The sequence below is a fragment of the Protopterus annectens genome, chromosome 2.part0 (genome assembly GCF_019279795.1).
Source record: "Protopterus annectens isolate FY-2018-M chromosome 2.part0, PAN1.0, whole genome shotgun sequence".
Classification (NCBI taxonomy): domain Eukaryota; kingdom Metazoa; phylum Chordata; order Ceratodontiformes; family Protopteridae; genus Protopterus; species Protopterus annectens.
Window position 1 is genome coordinate 272,956,037 of NC_056728.1, and position 21,654 is coordinate 272,977,690.

The 21,654-nt window shown below is 41.5% G+C and overlaps 1 protein-coding gene across 2 annotated transcripts in view; it reads right to left on the reverse strand.

The window, feature by feature from the left end:
- SNX2 (sorting nexin 2) overlaps positions 1–21,654 on the reverse strand; it is a 1,338,063-nt gene that overhangs the window by 354,596 nt on the left and 961,813 nt on the right. For both annotated transcript variants that reach the window (XM_044060758.1, XM_044060759.1), the window contains exon 7: positions 18,970–19,048. In XM_044060758.1, coding sequence (XP_043916693.1) covers positions 18,970–19,048 — 79 coding nt within the window. The remainder of the gene's footprint in view (positions 1–18,969; positions 19,049–21,654) is intronic.

Sequence of the window (21,654 nt, forward strand, 5' to 3'; positions counted from 1 at the left end):
CAGAGAGTACTGAATTATATTAAGAAATGCATGTTGCAAATAGCAAAGTTGCACAAGGCACATTTGGATAGAAATGAGCATGTGACTGAGGACAAAGAAAGGCTTTCATGATTGAATTTGCTAGAGGAACTTCAGTAGTGATAGAAGAAGGGAAAAAAAGACAATACTAGAGTTGTCACAGTGAGGTGCCATTGGCAATGGAAGAGGATTATGCCAGTATGTATTTATATTACACCAAAAAAATTCTATAATGGAGCTTAAGAACATTTTGGATAAAAATATCAACTTTCAGCACAGATTATTATTTATGGGTGAGGATGTATCAGGGAGACCTAGAAGGGAAAACATAACATAAAAGAAATAGCATTTTGTGCAGAATGGAAAGAGTTGTGGTTTCAAATTAAGGGTTGTGTGGATAACTGACCTGGATAATAGCTTTCGCTGACCCAATAGATTGGTTTTGGTAGCGATGTCTTCTGCCTTGTGGGTCAGCCCCGCTCCGTTCGCCCTCGCTATGCTCGGGCTCTCTCCGCTCCCCTACCCTGCCCCCAATTCTCACCTCTCGCCACTACCTCTAAACTTATACCTATACACTCCTCCCACTAACCCCAACCCAATCACATAACAGCCCAAACAACTCCAACTACCAGTCCTCTTTTACTGGAACCTACTCACTCCTCCCACTAATTACCACACTCCTCCCACCAATTAAAACACACATACCATTACAGCCACTGAACATGTGTACAATCAACATCATCACTCTTGCACTATTAGCTATAACCTATCACCTCACCTACTTTCACATCACTCTTCCTACTATCGTTACTATCCCTTGACAACATACATCCACCTACTCTACTCACACCAAACACTATAGCCTACACATACCCTCAAGTAGTTACCACCAGAGCACAATCCCTTCATCTCTCACAACACTTATTAAAACCACTGCTAAGTCACTTACCACACATAAGTAAATACGCATTCTTACTAAGCTATCAAAACTCCTGCACCATATCAGGCAACAACTAATATTAGCAGGTGACATACACATTAATCCAAGCCCAAACCCTGACATACACTCCCCTTCATCCCCACCCCTATCTAACAACTCACCTTTACTCTCCAGGACAAAGAATAGCCTACTTTTCCTAAACTTAAACATACTCTAATAGACACCTATTCCCCAGATCTACTATCCCTAACTGAAACTTGGTTAAAACCTAATACTCCCGACAGCGAATTCCTTCTCCCAGGCTATAATGTAATACGTAATGATAGACTATTCAAAAAAGGGGGTGATGTAGCATTACTTTACAAAAAGAACCTAAAGGTTACCATTATTAACCCTCCTATACTCCCCCTTATTGTCCTTTGAACTACTACTAGCAAAACTTGAACTTACTGACACAAAATCTATGATTATTATTACAGGGTATATACCACCAGGTAATAACATCCCCACCTTAGTAGCCCTTTTACACTGGACCAATCAAAGCCTACCCCAAGAAACAATCATCCTTGGTGACTTTAATATAGACTGGCATACATGCTCCAGTACCAACCCCACCAACTTTATAAAGCTTTATAACTTCTCTCAAATTATTAAGTCTAGTACAAGGCTAGGTAATAATAAAAGCAAAGAAAGCCTCCTAGACTGGACACTAATAAACAATGCCAATACGTCCTACCAGATGACCTCATTGACCACCAACCCACCTTCCTACTAAAACTCAAATCCCACAACAACTCTGAGCCACCACTTCGCACCATTAGAAACAAACAAAACTTCGACATAACTAAATTCAAACTTTAACAACACCAAAGGTGGAACCTACTAAAACACTCCGACTAGACAAAGCTGTTGATCTATTTAACATTACCTTCCTAAATATTTTAAACACCCATGCCCCTCCTCGCACAAGTAAACTAAAAATTAAAATAGCCCCCTGGATCACCAGTACCACCAGGACCATGACAACTCAAAGAAATAGAACCTGGCATCTCTGGAGAGCCACTAAAACCATAGCAACCAAACAATTCCAAAAACTCAGAAACGAAGCAAAAAAACAAATTCTACTAGACAAAAGGAATTATTTTCTCAATTTGCAAAATAGACAGCAAAACAACCCCCAAAAACTCTGGGCAGGACTAAATAAATTACTCCACCCTGGCAAAACCATTACCCCAACACCAACCACTGTAAATGACAGCACTGACATTCCAGAAGCCTTTAATAGATTTTTTTATAGAAACCATTTCAAAACTAGATCAACAACCCACAACATCTACTACTAGCAATTCCAAGCTTGCTAGCAGTATCAACACCACCTACCAATTTAACGTATTCCCACAGACTATTTAAAAAAACTATTAGGTAAACTCAAGCCCACTACCCTAGTTGCCGACAGCATTCCTGCTGAATACCTTCAAATGGCTAATGAGATAGCCTATCCAATATCAATTCTCCTCAACAGATCAATAACACAGCAAAATTCCAACAATCTGGAAGACAGCATATGTCACGCCACTACATAAAGGTAGTGCCTGCACAGACCTTACCAACTATCGCTGATTTCTGTGTTGGTAACTGTATTTAGAACACAACCTAGAGGTGATTACTGAATTTCCTGCCTGCACTTATTTTTAAAATCGTTTTTTTTCTTAAAACTTGCATTTTATTTGTCTCTGGCCTAGCACTCAAGTGTGGGGTCATTTACTGCACTGTTCTAACTTGTTGATACTTGTGAACCTCTGCTTTCCTTAAAACAAAAAAACAAAAAAATCTTGCTTTTTTCCCACTTTTCTGAGATTTAAAAACGTTCAGTTACAGATTTGCTGTTCTGAACTGTTTGTAAGTTTCTTGGAGGCCATTGTTTGCTTGGGCTAAAGGGAAGTCTCTGTGTCCATCAGTGGCAGTGATAAACATTGAGCAGCCTGCCTGCCCATGTGGGAGTGGTTACTGCCTTGAAACTGTAGTTTTATTGGCCATTTTGGGTCATTTCCAAACTCCTTGATCTCCCTATCCTAAAACCCTCTTTTGCGCGGTTTTGCGCATAGCGCAACATCGGGCAGCGCCACCAAATTGGGTTTAAACTATTCCTGGCTCCACAAAGTCTGCTCTTCACTTTTTCCCTTAGAACTGCTCTATCTCTCAAATTAAACACCACATTCTCATTCTAAGGCCCCTCACTGGTCCAAATAAGTAATCTTACAAGTTAGCACTAATAAACCATAAGCACTACTTACTCTTATACTCTCTACGATTACCTTGTCCCCTACTGGTCCATTTTAATTCAGTTCCCTATATTACTCTAGCATGTCCAAAGGTCAGTCAATGGTTTCCTCTCCAGTCCAGCTGGTGAATCTGGGAATTTTGAGGCAATGTTACAACTGTCTTATGTACAGGGACAACCCTCTCCTCATCCAAACAGGTTCAAATATATGTGAGAGATGCAACCATATAGCCAAACTGGAGGCTGAGCTCTCTCATCTCAAAACTGGTATAACCAGTCAGGAGGAGAAGGTAACCTCACACAACACAATTCCAGTATCACATAGTCCCACCACAACAGCGAACCAAACACATAAAACACAAAAACATACTCGGAGGCTCTAAATAAAAATCTACCTAAGCAACAGAGACCTCCAAAGCAGACATCCAAGCAAACGCTACCCCAAAACAAAACACGTACAACACATAGCACACAAAGTCAGTGTGCCAAGCAGTCACAGCCCTTAAGGCTGAATAACACACCTGATACCCTTGTAATAGGCGACTCTATTGTCAGACACACTGATGTCCCGCTCACCAGGCTGAATAAAGAGAAGGTCACAGTGAGCTGCCTGTCGGGCGCTAGGATCTGCCACATAACGCAAGCACTCAGGTCACTCCAAAGCAAATAGAAATATGACTCAGTCATTGTACATGCTGGCATGAATGACCTGAGACGTACCACCCTCGACTACATGAAAAGAGACATAGAGGAGCTCTCTGATCATGTGGCCCAGGCCGGTATGACCCTGACCTTGAGCAGCATCTAACCTTCACTTAGAATGATGCAACAGTATAAAGACAAAATGATCGATTTTAACAACTGGCTAAAATTTTGGTGTCACTCAAAGGGGATCCAGTGTCTGTCAGCCTGGGATGACATGCTCGATAAGCCACGTAGCTTCGCTAGGGATGGCTTGCACCTGTCACCCCAGGGCTTTCGGATATTGGCAAAGGCTCTTGCCACCCCCATAGTGCCTTTTTTAGGCAAGGCTCAAAAGTCAAACCCACCTCCATAGACAGCACAAGGAACAAGAAACTAAGGGTAATGCTGCTAAACGCCAGAAGTCTTAACCTCAAGATGCATGTACTCGAAGCTCTCCTCAGTATGGAGAACATTGATATCTGTGCAGTGACAGAAACCTGGATCAAGGCTCCAGAGATCACCCCAGCACTACCAGGTTATACGTCATATCATGCTTTTCGGCCCCAAAACCCGGACCGAACCACAAAAGGAAGAGGGAGTTTCCATATTTATCAAGGATATCCACACCTCCAGGTTAGTGGCAGTGCACAAAGTATCGGAGACCATCCATGTGCAACTGACAGTGGGCAAGACTGCTTTTCAGTTTATAGCATCCTACAGACCACCCTCTCAAAGTCAGGAATTCCACTTGGCTTTCCTGAAAACATTGGAGAACACTAAGATCTCTCCGAACACCATTATATTGGGCGACTTCAACTACCCAAACATAGACTGGGAGCATTACTCAAGCCCCAGCACCTTAGCCCAAAGGTTCCTGGAATTTATAAACTCAAATGCTATGGAACAACTAGTCACCACTCCCACAAGAGGGGAAAACATACTAGACCTGATCATTACCAACATGGGGACTCTATGCTCCATACCAGAAGTATATCCCTCATTGGTAAGATCAGATCATAAATTAATTTCACTGGATATCCACATCCCAACCCCACCCCCAGCCCAGAAAACCACAGTGAAAAACTTCTCAAAAGCGAACTTCACACTTCTCAAAACTGAAGTGGAATCCTTCAAGGCCCCAGGGCCAGTGGAAACTACGGCCCAAACTGCAGAATCCTACATAAACGCATTCTACGGACATCTCCAGGAATGCATGGATCATGCTATCCCAAACAAAATCAAGACCCAATCATCCAAAGGCAGGCGTCCAGTCTGGTGGACCCCAGCCATAAATAAACTGTACAACAGAAGGAGGAAGCTACTACATGATAGAGCAAAATCCCTAAAAGGGAAGGCATCTCTGATCAGTACTAGCAAAAAATTACGACCCCTCATAAAATCCTCCAAGGCCAGCTTCGAGAGAAAAATTGCACAGGACACTAAAGACAACCGTAAGGCTTTTTTCAGTTATGTTAGGAACCTAAGATGCAACTCCCAGACTTATTCTGAGTTGATTCTAAAAGACAAAAAATACACTGAACCCACAGACATCACCAATATCCTGGCAGATAGGTTCAGTGTAACCCCCCCCCCCCAAAAGAGCAAGTATCTATCCCAGCAGAGTGCAGCCTCCCAAACATCTATGATGCTCAGGTGAAGGCCGCCCTCTCCAAAGCAAAAAAACACTGCTTCCATGGGACCAGATGGCATCCCGGGTTGCGTCCTACATGAACTCCAAGAAGAACTAATCCCTCAAGTAAAACTGCTGCATAATCTCAGCCTCACTACAGGATATGTGCCCAAAGAATGGCGTACAGCAACAGTGGTCCCACTCCACAAAGGTGGCACCTCTGCGGACCCTGGAAACTATCACCCCATAAGCCTGACTAGCCTAGTATGCAAGGCTATGGAGAGGATCATCATGGAACTCAAACAAAGACATTGGGGACCTACAGGCACTAGATCCTACCCAATTTGGCTTCGTCAAGGGCAGATCCTGCCTTTTGAACCTGGTCGACTTCTTCGAAACAGTCATCAAGGTCATAGATGAAGGGAAGGTAGTCCACACAGCCTATCTGGACCTCGCAAAGGCATATGACACAATACCCCACTCGGGCATCATAGATAAGCTATCCAGCCTAAATATAAACCCCTATGTCACACGATGGGTCGCAAACTGGCTCAAAGACTGAACCCACAGAGTCAGAGTTGCTGGAGCCATGTCAGACTCGAAACCGGTCACAAGTGGCATCCCACAATGTTCTGTCCTGGGACCTCCCTTCTTAGGTATTTACTTTTCTGAGGTACAGGCCAACGTGGGAGGACTATGGCTCACCAAGTTCGCAGATGACTGCAAACTGGGCGCCACAATCGACTCTCCAGCTGACACAAACATCCTTCAAAAAGGTCTCACAGAGATGGATAACTGGTGCCAGAGCCATGGTCTAAAGCTAAATGCCAAAAAGTGTTTAGTCATACCCTTTGGAAAAACAATGTGCCCACAAATTACCCCATAGGTGGTAACCCATTAAGTACAGAGAAAGTAATTAGGGATCTGGGGACCCAAGTTGATAGCAATCTCTCCTTTGGCAACCACATTGCCAAAGTGGTTAGAAAGACCTTCTACATAGCCCACCTCATCATGAAAGGATTCACATCTAGATCAAGAGAGGTAATCGTGCCCCTTTATTCATCCCTCTTCAGGCCCATCATAGAATACAATGCCCCCTTTGGGATGTACCTTACCCGACACCTGCAGCAATTAGAAAGACCCCAAAAGTACCTCACCAGGAAGATCAAGGGACTCAAACAGATGCCATATGCTGCTCGGTTAAAAAAACTCCAGCTCTACTCAGTTGCATACCGCCTACTTCGAGGCGATCTATACCTGATATATAAAGCTATGTCCAACCCAGAATTAATGGACTTGCTCCACCTCAGTAAATCTAAATCCCTTAGAGCCATGCGCTCGAGGGACTTGAACCTCAGCACAGAAATAAATAGAACATGCTGGAGGGACAGATTCATAACCCAGAGGCTCCCTTCGCTCTGGAATAGAATTCCAATTCATGTTAGGCAGAGCACCTCACTGACTCTCTTCAAGAAGAATCTTGATGAGTGGATGGGGGATCGTAGGTTTGTCCCGGGGATTACTTCCGTGTCACTATTAGACAGAGGTACAGTAAACTAAACTTTAAAAAGGGCACAGTAATACTCAAATCAAGGGGTGGCGTAAGCCAAACACAATCAGGCTAGGCTTATAAATGCCCCAGGGCAGATAGGTTCATAGGTTCATACTAGGCTAATTGCCATATTATCCCCACTTGCTAAAATATTGGAAAAATGTATTCACCAGCAACTTATGCAAAAAAACAACTTCTCACTCCTAAACAACATGGATTTAGACCAGCCCATAGTACAACTTCCATCCTCTCATTCACTAACTTAAATCAACCAGAACCGGAATTTAGGCGAACTAACATCAGCCATATTTTTAGACCTATCAAAAGCATTTGACATGGTAAACCATCCCTCTCAGACCTTGGACTATCCACTCACTCACTAGCCTGGTTTCAGAATTACCTAATAGGTAGGCAGCAAGGAGTGAAGTGGGATAACAAGCTATCCACACTGCTCCCTATTACAAATGGAGTCCCACAAGGGTCAGTTTTAGGCCCTCTATTATTTTCCATATTCATTAATGATCTCAACAGGATCACCCAAGATGCAGCTGTCATACAATATGCTGACGACTCAACACTAGTCTGCTCACTCAGCAACCCTTTCACACTCCTTTCCATTACCCAAGTCTTCAAAACCACTGAAGCTTGGTTTCTCAGTAAAAACCTGTTACTGAACCCCAAAAAGACCAAATTATTAATTTTCAAACCAGAAAAATCCAACTTAGACACGGATACTTTCAGTATTTTGTCTAGTGATGGTACCATTATCTCCTCAGACTCCCACACAAAACTACTAGGCGTCATAATTGACAAAAAACTGAAGTTTGACCTTCACATAAATTAAACTATCAAAAATATACACAGAAAACTAGGCAGTTTGTACAAAAATAAAACATACCTAAATCAACAGACTAAAATTACCATGGCTCAAACTCTGCTCCTATTCACACTTCTATATGCTGCTCCCACCTTCACCAACCTATCCAAAACAGAAATTACAAAACTAGACACGTTACAATCAAATTGCCAGATTTGCCACAAATGCTTCCTACCGTTCCCATCATTGCCACTCACTATATCAACTAAATTGACTTGAACTTCCAAATCTCATTACCTTCCATCAACTAGTCTTCGCTCAAAAACTCCTACTATATCCTGAAAAAATATCAGCACTATCTAATTTGCTTAAAATACATGAAAACCCCAGACAACTACTCACTAGTCACAAAACCTTAACCAAGATAACCAGATCCAACAACTTAGCAGGCGATTCCCTACTTCCTAACTACAAAGGTAAAATCTGGAACTCACTGCCCCCTCTATTACCTCAGCAAACTCTATTACTACAAGAACACCTATTTATCAAAAGACAATGCCCATACCTTCCCCCAGGTTGTTCCTCTACCCCTGCTTCCTTCTTCAGGACATTCTCTATTAACATAGTAACTTACTTCATTGTACTAGTAATCTTACTGTGCTAACCTCATCTACTAGCAGTCCTACTATACTCTAAATAACTCGCTAGTACTCTTTGTACTCCCCATTTCTTTCTACCACCACCACACTCAAACACAATATTGAGAATTCATGCATATTTCTGGGTAAAGTATGCATACTCCCATTTAGTCAAGTAGAAATGACTGAGTATACAACCAATGTGTCCTGCTACTACATTTTACAAGCTAATATTTTTTTTTCTCTCTGTAATGTTCAAATGTTATGTTTTGCACTTGTTCTCTGTAACTGTGAAATAACTATTATGTGTTACATGGCTTTGTATATTAACAAAGTGGAGCATTTCTCCCCGGGCCTCTGCTGAAAATGGACATGCATCCAGTCAGATTCTCCCGGCCAACAAATGTAAAATACAATAAAAAAATAAATAAATACATAAATAAAATGAGAATATTTGGTATGAAAGATGTGAATTCAGCAGTAAGAAATCAGACAGAACTTACATATTACTCCCCAAGGTACAATAACTTGGACAGACCGGATAGAAATTATATTTCATTGGAGTACGTGCACTTAATTGAAAGTTCAGACATATATCCAATAAATATTTCCAAGCACGCACCAATAAAAGCAAAGCTAAAGATGCAGGGTAATGAAGCAAAATGAGACATTGGTGTTTTCCTACTTAACCTGTTAAAAAGAGAGAAATTTAAGGAATGAGTAATGGAAATTATTTGAGAATTACTAGGTAATATAAACATTCCTTTAGAAGGGATGGCTAGTGAGTGCGATAAAATGAAAGCGGACTTAAAATATAGTTGAAATAAAAGATAAAGAGATATGGGAAAGGAGGAATTGGAAATATCTACAGGAGTTGATTAAGCTTAAAGTACTGCTGAATAAGGGGAACCTCACAGAAGATAAAGAGCAACTGCAGACTTAAATGAGTATTTGGATAATATGCATGAGTTAAGAAAGTTTGCTGTTCAGCAACTACTTCTGATAACTCTGGAAAACAAAAACTTTTAGGATGACTTAGGCAACAGAAAGTTGAATGGGTTGTTGCCAAACATAAGCAGCTTATAACAGAAAAACACCATCCGGATCCTATACAAGTACTGAGAAATTTTGAAAACATTAAGAAAATTTGTAAAAATCAGAAGAATGTGGAAACCAAGAAAAGATACATATGTGAATATTTATGGAAGACTTAATTATGCTAAAATTAGAGGAAATGAGGCTCAACAATTAATAGTTAAGATAGAAAGAGATGACACAAAAATGATCAAGGTGTAGGGAAGTCTCCAGGAGCAGACAGTAAAGCTATGGAACTTTGGAAGTTAGGCAGGAAGAAAGTACAGTTGTGTACACTTACCATAAATGTAGATGTTCAAGTGTATTCACAATTGCAGTCATCACATTTGGGTTATCTGCCTGTAGGTAGGTTAGCCCTCAGCTGGCCTGAATATCAGAGTCTTCAGATTCCTGTGTCGGATGCTTTATCTTCTTCCATGACGTCAGGTTGTCAGGGGGTATAATACATGGAGCCGACGCCATTACATCAGTTTTTCTTGCCCCAGATGTCAGTTGCCCCCACAATGGGAAGCACTTATATATTATGGTACACCTCCATCAAAAAGCAAATACACCAGAAAAACTTAAATATACCAAACAAGAAGGAAAGGTAGAGCCAAGAGAAGTCAGGGGGCTAGAGGAAGGGTAATCAGGACTGCAACAGTGAATACACGCGGACATCTACATTTATGGTAAGTGTACACAACTGTAATATGTTCTTCATGTTTCACTGTTGCCGTCATCACATTTGGGCTGATTCCTAAACCTAAGGAAGGGAGGAGGAAGTTAAAGAGCATTAGGACCAGCTATTAAGCCCTGCAAGACTGCAGTGGCAAAACCAGCTCTGGATTTAGAAAAAAATAGGCATGTGGTAATGCTTGGTGAAAGTATGTACAGAACTCCAGGTAGCAGCTTCTAGGATGTCCCTGGTAGGGACTTCTCCGAGAAAGGCTGCAGAGGTAGATGCAGCCCTGGTGGAATGTGATCTTATCCCCTGTAGGGTAGGTTTTCCATGGTGCTTGTAGCAGAAATGAATGTAATGGGCTATCCATTTGGAAATGGTTTGCTTTGAAATGGCCTTCCCCTCTGCCCCTGCAGCAAAGCCAACTAGCAGCTGTTCAAATTTTGAGAGGCTTAGTCCTGTCCAAATAAAATCTAAGTTGTCTGTGCGCGTCCAGAGGGTGCAGTATTCATTCCCCTTTGTTTTGTGGATTGGGGAAAAAAGTAGGCAAATGAATGGACTGATTTAGGGCCACACTAGACACCACCTTGGGCATAAAGGAAGGACTGGTCCTGAGGGGAACCCTGTCTGCATGGAAGATAATGAAGGGTTCCACTGACATGAGGGCCTGTAATTCAGACACTCTTCTTGCTGAAGTGATGGCTAGAAGGAAGTCTGTTTTCCAAGAAAGGAATTTCAACACTGCTGTTGCAGTTGGCTCAAAGGGGGGGGGGGGGGAGGTGAGCTATTCCAATACAAAGTTAAGGTCCAAGGCTGGAGTGGGGGCTCTCCTGGGGGGGGGTCTTAAATCTTTGGCCCCTCTAAGGAATTGTTTTAGCAGGGGGTGAGAGAAGAGGGGTGGCTCAGTATTACAACATACTGAAATGACAGAGGCATGAATTTTAATTGATGAGAAGGATAGGCCCCTGTGGAGCATTTCTGTTAAGTACTGAAGAATATGAGGTAAGCTGGGCACCGTTGTGTCCATCTCCTGCGTCTGATTCCAGGAACAGTATCTTTTCCACTTTTCAGCATTGGGTTTTCTAGTACTAGGCCCTCCTTGCCTCCAGACTGACATCTAGCACCTGCTTACTGAGGGATGCTATTGGAGAGCTCAAGGAATTAGCCAGGCTGCAAGGTTCAGGGTTTGAAGCTGAGGGTGCAGAATCTGGCCCACCTGCTGGGACAGCAGGGAATGGGTCTGAGGCAGGTGCCATGGTTCCAGCAGTGTCATACTGCACAAGAGGGAGTACCAGTGCTGGCGTGGCCAGTCTGGTGCAATCAGTATTGTCCTTGGCTTGTCCTGTTTGATCTTTAGCAGAACCTTCGAGGGGAAAGGCATAAACTGAGAGGCTTTCCCAGGTAAAGGACAGGGCATCCACTTTCCAAGCTTGACTGTGGGGAGTCCTTGTGCAGAATTTGTCCAACTGGTAGTTCTGAGGAGGAAAACAGGTCTACCTCTGGAGTCCCCCAATTGTTCCTCAAGAGGTTGAATATTTTTGGTTCTAGTTTCCATTCGTTTGGGTCCATGAGATTTCTGCTTAAGTTGTCTGCCAGTGAATTTAGCTTGCCTGGCAGGAATTGAGCTTATAGGTGCACTTGGTAGCTCAAGGCTGTGTTTCACAGAGCCATGGCTAGTTTGCAGAGAGGGTACAAGTGGGTTCCCCCCTGCTTGTTTATGTACCACATAACTGCGGTGTTGTCTGTCTTTACCAGTAGTTGTCCTGGAAGAATGCGGTCTTTGAAGGCTGTCAGGGAATTCTGTACATCTAACATTTATTTTTGATTGATAGGCAGGTGCATCTGTCTCAGGTTCCATTTTCCCTAAATGCACTGGCCTGCAAAGTGAGCCCCCCAGGCATAGTCTGATGCGTCTGTTGTTAGGGTTTGGAAGGCAGGGGGTAGAGTGAAAGGGAGCCCCTTGTCGTGGTAGCAGGCCTCTGCCCACCAAAGCAACTCTGTCTTTATACAAGGAATGATAGGAATCATTGACTCCAGGTCCTGAGAATGTTGACACCATAGGCTTTTTAGATATCATTGTAGTTTCCTCATATGCAGTCTTGCATATGGAATTAGTAGAATGCAAGAGGCCATGAACCCCAGGGCTTGCAAAATTTTCCTTGCAGACAGCTGGGGTTTTGTGGCCAATAGTTTGAAGTAGGTTGTCAAATAAACTTGTTTCTCCGGAGTGAGGAAAGCCATCTGGGAAGTTGTGTTCAAGTTTGCTCCCAGGAATACAATCTACTGGCAGGGTACTAGGTGAGATTTCTTTTTGTTTATGGTGTACCCCAGTGAGGTTAGAAGTTTCTTTATGAATGCCAGATGTAATAGCAAATCCTGGCTTTCTGCCTGAATCAGACAATCGTCCAAGTATGGGTATATTTGAATATTTCTCAGCCTGTAAAATGCAATGGCTGGAGCTAGACACTTTGTGAATACCCTGGGCGCAGCAGATAAGCCAAAGGGAAATGCAGAGAACTGATGCATGGAGCTTGCCCTGAAGCGTAGGTATTTCCTGCAAAATTCCCTTATTGGAATGTGCTGGTAAGCTTCCTTTAAGTTTAAGGTTGCCAGCCAGGCATCTTTGCCTAGCATAGGAAGAAGCTGTTGAAGTGTTAGCATTTTGAATTTTGGAATTACCAGAAAGGTGTTTAGAATAGAGAGGTCCAGGATAGAACGCCAGGAGCTGTCTTTTCTGGGTACCAGGAAAAGTCTTGAATAAAAACCTTGTCCCCTTTGTTCTGCTGGGACAGGCTGAATAGCCTGATACTTAGAAGAGAGAGAACCTGCTGTTGGGCCACTGCCCACTGATTTGGGGGTAGGTCTGGCCAACCATTTGGGGTTGGTAGTGTGTGGAAGTGGAATCTGTATCCTTGGAAAACTATGTTCAAAACTCATTTGTACTGGATAATGCGTTCCCAGTTTTTTGCATGCAGAGCGAGCTTTCCTCCTAAGGGAGCAGGCAGTTGAGCAGGGCTTGGAAGGGTTAAGGTTAAGTCACTGTGCCATTTTTCCATAGGGGGGTGGCTTACTACTCCCTGCTTTGGAAGTGGGAGCCCCCCACTGCTTACGTCTGTGCGCAGCCTAAGACTGTAACCTAGGTGGTCTGCTGTTCCTGGGTTTGGACTGAGAAGGCCTCAAATTGACAGTAAAGGACCAATTCTTTGAAGGCCAATGCCTACTAAATCTGAGAGGCTATACTTGTAGGAAATCTTTAACAGTTTGCATAGATTTAGCTTTTTCCGCCATCCTTTTGAGGACTTCTGCTTTGTTGCCAAAAAGGCGGTCTTGATTTAAGGGAGCATCCAGTAATTTAGCTTTACCATGATCTGGCAAGCTTTGCTCCTTAAGCCAAGCATGCCTTCTAATTACAGTCCAAGTGACAGCAGCCCTGCAAGATGCTTCTAAAGTGTCAAAACCACAATGCAAAGTATGTTTACCAACTTGTTCTGCAGAATGCATTAAATCCTGTAATTCTTTGTGTTCAGCAGTCAGGAATCAACATCATTTTCTGTTTAAGTAGTCCCATAATATGCTGCTGATACTTTAACAAATGAAACTGGCAATTTAAAGCCCTAATGGCCAAAGTAGCAGAAGTGTATACCTTCTTACCCCATCTGTCTAAGGCTCTAGAATCTCTATCAGAAGGGGTAGGATTTTTGGCAGCAGTAGCCTTAATGCCTTTTGGTCCTTGGGAAATGGTTTCTGGATCCGCAGTAAGATTCTTGAAGAGGAAATTGTGAGAGTCAGGTACGCTGTAATACCTGTCAGGTTTTCTGGGAGATGGAGGTAATGTGTCTGGGGAAAGGCTAGATTCCAAGAAAGCACCATCTACAATGTCCAGAACAGGAGGGATAGCTAGAAAAGGAGGGATAGCTAAAGGCCTGTGTTGAGGAAGGAGTAAGAATTCCCTAAGTCTCTTTTGGAGTCAGAGTAATCCTGGCTTTCCCAGCGGAAATGCTCCCTAAGAGTGTGCAAGGTTTCACCAAAAGAAAAATCTTCTGGAGGGGAAGCAGAGGGAATGGAATCCTCTGCATCAGAATCCTCACAGGTAGATAAGGGCAAATCCTGGTAATCAGGAGCAGAAATATCAGAATCCCGGTCAGAAGATTCATAAACAACTCACTGAGTACCGGAGAACTGGAGACTGGCTTAGGAGAAACGTCGTCGGCAGTTTTGGACCTCGGCGGGCCTGTCTTTATCCTTGAGTTTTTTTGGAATCCTGGTAGTTGGATGGCTAACCGACTATATTTCTGGATAATTAAACTGAGAACCGAAATATTTTGAGGTGAAAATATACCGACGACAGATAGTGCGCTGATTAAATAAAGCACAAAACCGACAGCCCGTTACGCTGTGGTTAGGGCCTAGGCAAGGAATACAGTACGAATGAAAATCTTTATGAGGCATTTGCTTTCCACAAGTAATGCAATGATTAACTTTTACTGACTTTGTTAAGGAGCAAGAAAAAGTTTCCCCACGGGGTACTTAGCTTTAGTTGAAGACTTTGGTTCTGAAACTCTAAAATGAAAATTTCAGGAGTCGGCCGACCGGCACTTGCGAACTGCTTCTGTTTCGGGCACCACACGGCAAGAAAGACTGTTAATGGCATCGGCTGCATGTTTTATACCCCTGACGACCTGACGTCATGGAAGAAGGGACAGCAACCGATGCAGGACCCAACACTTTGTTAATCAGGCTGACTGAGGGCTACTGCAAGCAGATAACTCAAAAGTGATGACTGCAACAGTGAAACACAAAGAACATTATAACGGTAAAAATCTGGAAGGTTTTGTTTAATAATATTTTAAGAGGGGAAGCATGAGCATCTTTTTAGAAAACTGTGGTGCCTGTATTACCCAAAGAGGGTAAAGGACTCCTTAAAACCAGCTTCTTCTAGACCAGTTTTAATGTTAAACCATTGAAAAGTGTTTATGCCTATAACAGCTAAGAAAATGGCAAAAGTGTTGTCAAAACCGATAAATATGGATCAGTGTGGTATTGTGAAGGACAGGTAAACATCTGAAAACTTTAACAAAATGATGATGAGCCTGAGAAAGCAGAATGCAAGAAAATACCCTCATTGTTGGTGGGTCTTGATGCAGAAAAAGTACTCAATACAGTCAGCTGAGATTTTATGAGTAAACCAATCAAAGCAATTGCACTTCCTGATAGAATAATAGGGTCAAAATAAGGATGATCTATGAATGGTTGGGGGCAAGAATTAAAGTGGGAGGTTTCCTCTCCAACAAGATGTGTTTGAAGAGAGGAACCAGACATGGTCTTTTCCTTTTGTTATTTGCTTTATATTTAGCAATAAATTTGGCAATGAAAATAAGGGGCTCAAACATGTGAGGGTATAACTTGTACGGTAATCAAGAAAAGTTAGCCTTATTTGCAGATGATATTATTTTATACTTGATAAATCCAAAAGAAGCACATTTTGATGTTGAGGAACATTTTTGAGAGAACTGCAAGTCCTTTTGGGCTATAAAATTATTGAAGATAAAACAAAGGCTACTGCAGTAAACTATGTACCCCACTCACAAACTGGTTCATATATATCTATATATACTTTTTTTTTTTTTAATCAACCAGAGGAAAGGCTTGGACAATAATAAATAAAGATTTGGAGGAATTTATTTGGGAGGGAAGAGGCCATGAGTTATGTGGGATAAGTTGATCCTCCCCATACAAAAAAGTGGATTAGGATAATACGATTGGAAGTGATACTATAGTATTATGCTTTCAAGGCTCATAAATATAACACAAGCAGGTGGTCATAAATTAAAGTGGAAAGAGATGATAATGAAACAGTGAGGGAGTTCAAGAAATAAGGAGATAGTAGGATTTTGGGTTTGGATCCTTAAGGAGAGCAACAACTATACAGATTAAACGGATAAGAGAATGCTAAGTGAAAGACTAGCACTGGTAGTGCTTTTACTAGAGTCTACAAGAGAAGCTGTTGTTAAGTAACAATTAATACAGCATATAACATACTGCATGACAACTATAACAATGAATCAGACGAGGTTAGAAAAGACTGGGAAGAGAGACCGGAAAGGCAGTTTACAACAACAAAGTCCAGAAGGTTTAAGATTTTTGCTTGGAAGTGTTTGCATAGGTCTTTTTACAGCCCAAAAATACTTCAAAGAATTTTTTTTTTAAGACAGACCGCAAATGCTGCAGGTGCATTGGGAAAGACAAAAGCAAATGGGAATGGGAACATGTTTTTAGGAGTGCAATAAGTCGGTATATTAAAAAAAAAATTCCCTACAGAGAAATGTATGGGTGTGTGTGTGTGTGTGTGTGTGTGTGTGTGTGTGTGTGTGTGTGTGTGTGTGTGTGTGTGCGTGATTCACTGTAACCAAGAAAATTATTCTTTTGAGCTGGGACACAGGATCGGAACTGCCTAGCTCTACTAAGGAACTACACAGTTCAATGCTACTGGATGCCAAAAATTGAATTGCAACAAAATGGAAATTAAACTCTAAATCAAATGTAATTGAAATACTGAATATTAATGTGTGTGCTACATGTTAAGTGATCATAATAAAAGTGGTTAAAAATATTTTTCACTTCAGGTGGGGGTGTTTTACCAGACACCTACCATATCATCCTCCTCTTTTGCTGTCACAGACTTATATTTTATTCCAGTCACTGCAAAAGCAGGACCGACGCCCCTGCTACTGAGGTGTGGTCGGACACATGGATCATGACAGATCTAGGAAAATAGGGGTAGTTTCTGACTAGGTCCTTGTGAGCAATGCACATAAAAAGGCTGATAATCACACACTCCTACAGACAGAGGTCAGGAAGGATGGGACAGGTATCGAGCCACAAGAGGTTAGACAGGAGCACAACCACAGAAACCCAGCTCCCACCACGGAAGAGTCACAACTCACCTCTCTCTCAAAGTGCAGAATATTCCATTACCAGTTAATTTTAGCCATTCCCTCCCTGCTAGCAGTTCATCGCTACAGACACTAACCAAGCCCCAAATGTCATCAGCATAGCTTGAAACAAAACCCTTACAGTAGTGGGCAGAAAAAAAAACAGGGAAAGTGTGACAACACTAATATATAATCCATCTGAATCTTTTTTTAAAACAGCAAGCATCGGTGTACTGCCAGTTTTATATGTGATTCACTGATCTATCCAAATGCTTAATGAGCATATCTGAAGCGTCATTTTAGCTGCCAGTAGCCATTATTGGTTCATCAGATGTAAGCATGAATAAATGTATTCATATTAATCAATCTATGTTAATCAACAGATCATTTCAAAAAAACTATGTTCCAGCTATGTGGAAAAAATCTTACATCCTGCCCGTATATAAAGGAGGCCACAGTACAGAGTTACAGGCCAGCTGCTATCCTTCTTCCCCTATGAAATATCTTAGAAAAATATATGCATACTCACCTTCTCCAACACCTCAAGGATAACAGTGTCCTCTTCTCCTAACCAACATAGATGTAGGCTAAATCAGAGCATAACTGTTCTCTTGGACTTTATCAACACCATCAACCATACCAGGAACGGCAGCAAAATGGTTTCCTCACTATTCTTGGATCTGTTAAAGACATCTACACCGTCTAGTACAGCATGGCACGGCTCCAAAAATTGCAGTATACAGGTCTCCAGAACGCCAGCCTCCAATGGTTCAACTGCTATTTAACCAACAGATACCAAGATGTAAAGTGGCCATCAGCTCTATCTTCCTTTCTTCCAGTCACTGTTGAGGTACCTATTGGATCTATCACAGGACCCTTACTGTTTATTACCTTCATAAATAACCTCCACAAAACCACTATACATGTATCCCTTGTTCAGTATGCAGATGATTCAGCTCTCATCTGTGTAGCAGACAATCTGCCTAAACTCTCAATAGTTACTCAACCGCCCTTCTCTTCTACTGGAACTTGGCTACACAGCTTAGAACTTCTATTTCCTAAAAAATGCTCAACAAACAAAAAGCCAATAACTCAACAGGAAAAGCCTTTATTTCAGTCACGTCTTCAAACTATGGAACTCACTGCCTTTAAGATGCAAATGCTAGCTATGTATTTACCATAACACTAGATCATTTCATTCTCACTCATCCGATATGGCTGATGGGTCTTTGGGCTGCTTGTAGGATCTGAGCCAGCAGAACTAGTGACTCAGCCACATTGCACTAGCAAAGACACAAACATTTTAATTTACCTGTGTTAATTTGCATTATATCTTGTATTATATTGTACCAACGGAGATTTTCTCTAAGGGTCTCCACTGACAATGGATTCTACATCCAGCCGTACCTCCCCAGTCAACAAGTGAAAATAAAATAAAATACAATAAAATAAATGCCTAATACAACTAAACAAATGGCGATACAATGAAAATATTTCCATTTGATCTGAATTGCAAATTTAATACTTAAAAGCATCAATGACCATAGTGTACAAATCAATAAACAGAAGGCCATGAATATTACACACTGAACATTTTCTCTGAAAAAAGATGTTTAGCACTTTCATTTAACAAGTACTAGAACATTTCCACATTCAGATGCTTTAATAAGTTGCAGCACATTACAACAAACAGGTGTAGACTAGAAACTAAAATTCAGTACCTCTCTAGAGCAGCTCTTCTTTTTTCTACAAATTCTGCAGAAGATGGGTCTTCTTTACTAACCTTGACTTTTGTCATACCTTAGGAGACAAAAAGGAGAAATCAGATCAGCAGTAATGTGGGTTTTAAAACGGCAGCTTTCAATTTCTGCATCACCTAAGGCAAAACTATGTTTTTTATAAACATTCATCCTCTCTAAAATTCACTGGGAATGATGTCTTGAAGTCACTTTCTGTTTTTTCTGAAACTTAGAGGTGTACGAGCATTATTTCATCACTGTAACTTAGCACTTTGCATCCTTACCTGAAAAGGTACAAAAATATGATGCAAAGTCTACACTGTGGCTTACTACTACTGCCCTAAGGAAGCAAAGGGCATTTCCACTTATACAGCAAGTAGGTATCCCAACAAATGGAGAAAAAAACAATTGCAAACATTTGTGACAAATGCACATGCAAAAATGCAAAGAAAAGCAAGAGATAAGTTTGTAAATAACTAATAAAGCAAAACATCCCAATCCATTCTGTTGGTCACCCAAGTATGGCTGACAAAGATGTTTAGTATGGGGCAGCAGCTAAGCATCACCACAACGGAGTGTACATGGAGCAAGGACTGACAAAACAATTGGTCACTAAAGATGGTAGACATAATATGAGCACTACTGCCCCTTGCTGGAATAAAATGCTGACATTCTCACTGCGAGTAGAGGGTCTGAAAGTGTATCCACCACATTTGCCCAGATCTGAATCGCCCACCAGACAAATTCCTTCTGAATCCGCGGCAGATGTGGCAATCTCCTTTTCCAAGAACCGTGAATGTTTTTCCAATCTTTTTCTTTTTATAACACTGATTTTTCACAAGTGGATTCTTGTGAGGGACACAATAATGACGGTTGTCACAAACTGCACAGGATCTAAGAACGTCCCAAGCAGTTATGATTGTTCTCAGAGGCAGAAGCAGGAAACAGTCACCTAGGAAAGTCATCTTTCCTACTGTTAGGAAAGTACTGTCTAAAACTGTACTGGACAGTCCAGTGGACTCTAAATACTTTGAAAATCTAGCTGTAAGAATGCCACTTCAAAGATATCAAATACCTGGGATACGGCAAAGTGTTTAGGCTTATTCAGATCTAGCAGGTCAAGGCACCTCTTTTTTGTCACCAACATCTCCTTGGACTTCCATCTGATGTGTTCACTTATAAGACTGAGGTCTCCTCAAATGAGTAATTCTTGGTAGGGGAACCTGACTAAATCTTTTTCTGATCATCCATGTCATACTTTGGGGAAAAGGACATTTGGGAAGTGTTTACCAAGTTCCCCTCATCTTCTAAGGAAGACTACATGGGTACAGAAACTTGTGTTCTTAAAGTTTTCTCCTTTTACCTAATGGAAAGTTCTACAAATTTATTTTTTCATGTAAACTTTTAGTGTGTTTATGAAGGCATATCAACTACTTTGGCATTCTTTATTAACATAATAATTGAATGTCTGACATTTAAAGTACACCCCACAATGAAAGAGACTAGCTATAACATCAATAATCTACCCCTCCTTGCAAGTGAATCTTAACTACTGACTCTCAATGAACTGAAAGCGGTCACATTTAGTAAATCAGTAGTGCTGGATTAAAACATTTGACTCAAGTGCAAACTTTCAAAGTCCTAGTGTGCCTCACCCTCAGTGACTAACTGAAGGCAAGTAGTTTTCACTTTTGCTCAAGTTACAAGAAAATGTTTACTCTTTGCTTCCTTCTTCCTATCAGCTGCTTCTATCCTTCCCATTAATTCCAGATGAATACTTATCAAGCATAAAATTATCAACATCCAGTTACCTTAGTTATTATATATATGTTTTTATTTTGCTTTTGTTTACAATGTGTGCCTACCTGGGTTTAATCAAAAACCCCTTTTCAGCCGAGGCCTGGGGGAAAAAGTTCAACCATATTACAAACATTTTAACAGACATTCAGTAATATACATGAACAGACACTGAAAAATATACAGTAACAATCACACATGACTTCCGCGGTAGTGTTGTTGCCTCACAGCAAGAGGTTCTCCCATTCGATTCTCGGCTGGAATGCGGGGAGTGCCTTCTGTGTGGAGTCGGCATGTCCTCCCCACAGTTGGGTGGGCGTTCGAAAGACATGTGTAAATGGGCATGCTTTCGTTGGAGGTTGAACGTCGAGCTGGCACCTCTGCGTTCGTGAAAATCTACTGCCAATCATTAGTGGACCAGAGTTCTGCTGTGGCGACCCCTAACCGGGAAAAGCCAAAAGACAACAACAGTAACAATTACACATACATTTGCTAACTGTATTACATTCATACAAAAAAAAAAAAAAAAAGAATTATAGTATAAAAGATAGTTATAAATTAGCAGATGTTGAAGACTGAGCATTTGAAGAGGTGTATTAGTGGGTTTGTCACAGAAAATAGATCATTTGATATATGCTTAGAAAATCAAAGAAATGGAGGTGAGGGAAGGAACTAGATGGGGCAGAAAACATTAATATTGTAGTTAAGAGGTAGGATGTAAAGCAGGAAAGAGACATAAATAAGGCTTGGCGATCATAAATAAGGTTTATATCAGAAGTACACCGGTGGGGGTCAAAGTGTCACAAAATAACATATATTGCTAGGAGATGCTAGAAAGACTATTCAGGTACTCGTGAAAACTGGCTGTGG